The sequence below is a fragment of the Tigriopus californicus genome, chromosome 11 (assembly GCF_007210705.1).
Source record: "Tigriopus californicus strain San Diego chromosome 11, Tcal_SD_v2.1, whole genome shotgun sequence".
Classification (NCBI taxonomy): Eukaryota; Metazoa; Arthropoda; class Copepoda; order Harpacticoida; family Harpacticidae; genus Tigriopus; species Tigriopus californicus.
In genome coordinates, this window is record NC_081450.1 from 9,015,547 (window position 1) to 9,020,958 (window position 5,412).

Consider the following 5,412-nt stretch of genomic DNA (forward strand, 5'->3'; position numbering starts at 1 on the left):
CTCCCCCTTCGCGTTCGTTCGTTCTCAAATTTTTTGAACAAGTCCAACCAAGTTGCTCTGGTATGGCACCAAAAAGCAACTGAGCAACTCCAACAACTACAGTACCACTACTCCAACAACAACGGCAACTACTGCTATTCACCCAATGGACTATACCGTGCGTGTGTATGTATGTATAGAATGTATTGGGTTGTAGGGCTGCCGTTTTCTACGACGACATCCAACGACTAACTCGCTGTGAAAAGAATAGGCGACAATCACTGACTGGGTTTCTATATTGGACTATGCGCTGCTCTGCTATTCTGAAGAAGGGTCGTCTCATCTAAGTTAACAACACGATCAGGGAACTAAAAGTTTGGATCCAAAGAATCAGGAGAACAAAATAATGCTCTTTGTGCGTCAAGGGGGAAAAAGAACGACAGTATTAACATCAACAACAATCAGATCAACCAACCCATGAAGACCATGGTGGTAAGGAGCACCACTTCTATGTAGTGGTGTTGATGATGCCGGCGTTCTAGCTGATGATCATGATCAGTAGAAATATTCCCTACAAGTATTTGGTTGCTCTATCCATCCAAGAATTGACAGTGGTACGTGGTGTTGGTGGTGACTCCACTCACTAACTCTTGGGTGACCATAGCACTCGACTCTTCAGTAATACCATGAGCTCGCTCAGCGGGAAGAGCAAAGACAAGCAGCAGCAGTCTCCAAGGAGTGGAGGGTCTCGGTCAGTAGCAGCACATTGGAATCTGAGATTTTGGCCCAAGACTGGCAATAATCAGCTCAGCCACCAATGTAGCGTGGCGACCAAACGACTGGGTGGGTGGGTGAGTGAGTGAATGAGGAGTGAGTCGGTGAGTTAGCTCAGGAACTGCCGAGCTGTTGCCACCACCGAGGAGATCATCATCCCGGGGTCACCTGAACATCAACGGGCACAACTTGTGAGAGATGGCCACGATGAGAAGTGACCCAGGATAGTAGTAGGAGTATTGCCGTGAGGAGACCTCTGATACATAGAGCACCACTAGCAGGACTAGTACTATGACTACTATGGCTACTACAGTGTCGTTGTGGGCCATGAAGAAAAAGAAGAGACGGTCATGTGATGGCTCCTCACAGCTGGAGAGTATTTGCACCAAAGTTAATGCTCGCCCTTCAAATCGCGACAATAGACACACAGAGAACGATAGGACTGAGTAGAAGAAGGCAAATTCAGCTATTCTCACAGCACTGGACACAGAAACAAGAAGCAAAAGAAGAGAGAAGAAGAAGACGAGGGAAAAAAAGCTGATATGATGTCTCTTCTGAAAAGTTGACTGGGCAACAAAATCTCCTCTACTCTCTTGGTTATTTCACTCGTTCATTCTTTCGAACTTTCGTGGTCTCTTCGACTCGTTATCTGGTTAGAAATGGTGGTTTGGGTCTTACCTGTTTGGAAAACACAGCAATGTCTTCGTTGAAGGATTCAGAGGAACAAACGTCACCCCCAGCCACGGAAGGATCCCTTGGGGTGCAGGTGGCTAGTTCGCATTTCTCGAAAATGAGTGCAAGGAGAGGAAATAACGGATGTCTGAAACAATAACAAACTCCCGATCAGTCTTCTTGTGGTTGGATCATTAATAACGGGAAGTGTCAGGAGACAAAGTCAATTTCTGCGAATAAATCGAAACACCATTTGTACCGAGAAAATGTGGTCATGCCAGAACTAGCGTAGTAGCAATTGATATTGTAGTAGTAGTTGTTGTTGTACTGCTACCTCTTCAACAACCACTCATTTTTCAACCAGTGGCTATAAAATACGCCCCATTTCAACGCCAGCGATTTTTGACGAGGCAGAATCATTGATCTTGGTGGTGTAGTAATATTACGACAGAGAAAAACTTGGGAATCCCTGGCAACGGATCAGTTCGGTGATTTATGTTGCGTAGAGTGCAAACGCCATTTTTAGAAAGGAATCTAGCCCTTATTCACAAAATGTTGAAAAAATTCATTTCTTATAGAACACTCTACATTCATACAACTGCAAATCATCATACTTTAAATTTCCAACTAGCTGAAAGGCGGCACTATTTGGGCACACAATCTTGTCATTTAGAATGTCACAAACCGGGGTTATGACACTATTTGTTAAGGGAAACATGTCAGTATAAATTTAACTCATGGATACATTTTTGTACCAAGCGGATTTAAATTTGACCAAATCCTTGAAACTTACTGAGTCAGATATAAATAAGTTTTTGCATTCAATGCATAAAGAAGGGAGTCATAAAAACTAAACTGCCCCACCGAGGGAAAATGCATCAAACCCAAAATTGACAGACAAGCTGACCCCTAAAAGTCAATTCGTGTGCATAATAATACTTTTCCATGGCGTGAGCACAGGAAGTGAGATAGATGGTTGGCTGATGCTTTGGGATCTTTGCACAGAAACTCAAGCACATTACAAAGGATGAATTTAGCAGCCAATCTCTAGTGGTTTTCAGGAAAAATATCAACTATTATGAAAAAATACCTGTGACAAAATCCCAGATTCAGCCAATGTTGGCTAATCAGTTGTTCTACGGAGATTAATAAAACTGATTCTTATCAAGTCAGAATTTTAGTATTTTGAACATTTAGCGGTCATTTGGTGAATTCTAGTTTTCGAATGAATGTGCGAGTTCAGCGAACTTCATTCGGTTTTTTATTCATAACATCACACATAGCACCAACAAAACTAGTTTTTGCTTGCCGACGGAGAATTTTAAATATCCCATCAGTTAGGTCCCAAATGCCCCAAAACATGTCAGGTAATATCCGTTAAAAACTTAAAACAATTCTAATTTGCGTTTAAAGTTGCAGAGGACTTGAACTATTGGGTCTAATAAAACATTAGGTTTATACTTTTGCACTAAAATAAATGAAGCTATTGAATCGTCTGCAGTGATGTCGTCAACTCATTTTTAAACCTCATACCTTTCATACTTTTAGTGTGCTCGTTCAGAAAACAGACTTCCATTTCAAACTATTTCATAGCTGATTTGTTCTCAAATGAAATTTCATTTTCAAATTATGGCAATTTGCTTTTGACAGTTCGAGTGTCAAATTGAAATTTTATGAAGACGATTTTCGAAACTTCCCATTAAAAAAAAATCCTAGAATTAGAGACCGATCCTCAAGAAGAATGAAAATTGGATTCAATAATTAAATATTGGCTAAACTGTATTTTTTCAATATGAAGCACAAGAAGACACTGTTTTTGAGCAAAATGGTCCAAGCCTATTACGATATTGGCAAGTAAAACTAGCATTTATAAGTTACTTCCATTTTTGAAAAATCCGCGTAGAATTTTTCGAGTCGCAAGTGATAAAATAAGGTTAAAACCTAGCTGGAGTTTTCTAATCAAGCATAGAGTGAATTAATAATAAAACAATTCCTTATCTGTTCCACCGCCTTTTGGTTTTGGCTAAGATCACGAAATCTAATTGTCGCTTGCGCCACTATTTGTCGTAGAGGCGTTTGCACACTATCACCATCAAAATCACGCATCCCAAGGATCTAGATTCTGAGAGCTCAATGATCCAATGATCGTGGCACAACCTTTATCTGAGCCACCACCCACAAGTGAAGAGGCACTCACTCAAGATCACAAGATCACTGGATCACTGGCACACTGAACCACGGTCGGTTTTCACCGGATCACCTACCCATAAATTGCATCCTTGTCCCTTTTGTGGACATCTGGCACTTGTCCACCTCCCATCACATGATTGGAAGAGGATACATGATTATTGGCCGCAGCCGCTGCGGCTACAGCTGCATAAGGATTATGCATCGCGGCGACAGAGGTAAGGTGTGAATGATGGGCGGCAGCAGCTGCCGTTATACTATCTATGGATGTCCTGGGATCCGATGAGGAGTTGGATCCACTCACGGGCACCCCGTACATTGATGCTGCATCCATCCCCGTCGGCCAACCTCCCACGGCGGCCGACGCGGACCCGTCGTACTGAAACGAGGACGACGACGAGTTGGACATGTTGTCCGGGAGTATGGAAGGGATGATGACTGATGAGGTGGGACTGGTTTACAGTAAAATCATGCCGCTGAAGAGCACACTAAACCCAGGGATTCAGATCCAGGGATACAAATCCCGGCCGAACTGGAACTAGGAAAATGCCAACCACCATCGGGGGACACACAAGCACGGACGGGGAAGAGACCAACAAGCAAGGTGTAAACTAGAATGAATTCTCGTTCTCTCCCTCCTAATTGCCCTCCGGCTCGTGTTCCAGGCCCAGGTGGGACACAAAGGTGGGACAGGCAGGCAGGCAGGCAGGCAGGCTGACGAAAAGACTGTTCAGAAGGCCAAAACCCAAATGAACACTATTTTTGATGTCTCAGAGCTAGAGATGATGAGAGTTGATTGGTTGAGCAACTCCTTTTCACATGTGGGTTGGAAGCCCACCAGGAGAATGATATCGAGTATTATTATTATTTCAATAACAACAACAATACTTTTTGAGAAGACACACACAAATCGAGGATGCACTCACACTCCCACACCCACGATGGATTCCCCCAAACCCATTCGTTGTTGCAGTTGCTCCTGTTGTTGTTGTTGCTGCTACTGCTGCAGTTGTTGTGGTGGTTATTTGGCTAACAACAACTAATCACACAACTCAAGACTAATTTTGTCTTGATTTTCGACACTATATTCCAATATGAGAGCGAGACACAGCTGTCAACTGGTGAAACCGTAAATCATTGAGCACTTTATCGCACTGTCGTCGTGAAATAGCTCTTGTCAAGACTCACTGAAATGGTACGGAATTGACACAGTGAGTGCTGTCATGCACCTAGACATCTAATCCGTCGGCGGCGGTGGTGACGGACGGACCGATGGACGGACGGACGGACGGACGGACGGACAGACGGGCTAGGGACGGAACGCCGAGGAGCCACAACGGATGGGGGACTGACGGAGCAACGAGCAGCTAGCAACCAGCAGCCAACTCTGGCTCGGCGCCGCCGGCGAGGAATCCACACTCATCTTTTGTACACCGTCTCAGGCCTGGCTATTGCCGTCACTTTTGAAATGCTCGTTCATCTTCCAGACTTTGACGTCGTCGACAACACAAAAATCACCGGAGACAGGCAAGTGGGCTCGCTCGCCCTTCCGGGTCCGCCAGCTACGTGCTTGCCCCCCCCATTCCCCTCTCTCTCCCTCTCTCTCTCCCCCTCCCCCCTCTCGAACACTTTGGGCCATTCTTCTTAGTCTTCCTCCTGTTAGTCAGCCAGCGAACCCGGTCAACGAGATCCGTACCACTCCGAAAGAACAGAGGGCTGAGGCTTTACGGCGGAAGAGCCGGATAGACATCGCTTGCGAAGGGCCATTCTGTGGTACAGTTCGGATAGTTCTGTGAGCTC

General features: G+C 44.7%; 1 protein-coding gene across 1 annotated transcript in view; it reads right to left on the reverse strand.

Annotated features, from left to right (window-relative positions):
* Positions 1–4,980, reverse strand: part of LOC131889846 (homeobox protein homothorax-like) — a 62,872-nt gene extending 57,892 nt beyond the window's left edge. The window contains exons 1-2 of the mRNA XM_059239052.1: positions 3,690–4,980; positions 1,432–1,573 (exon numbers count right to left, since the gene is read on the reverse strand). Of these exons, the coding sequence (XP_059095035.1) occupies positions 1,432–1,573; positions 3,690–4,021 (474 nt within the window). The 5' untranslated portion in view covers positions 4,022–4,980. The remainder of the gene's footprint in view (positions 1–1,431; positions 1,574–3,689) is intronic.
* Between the last annotated feature and the right edge of the window lie 432 nt (positions 4,981–5,412).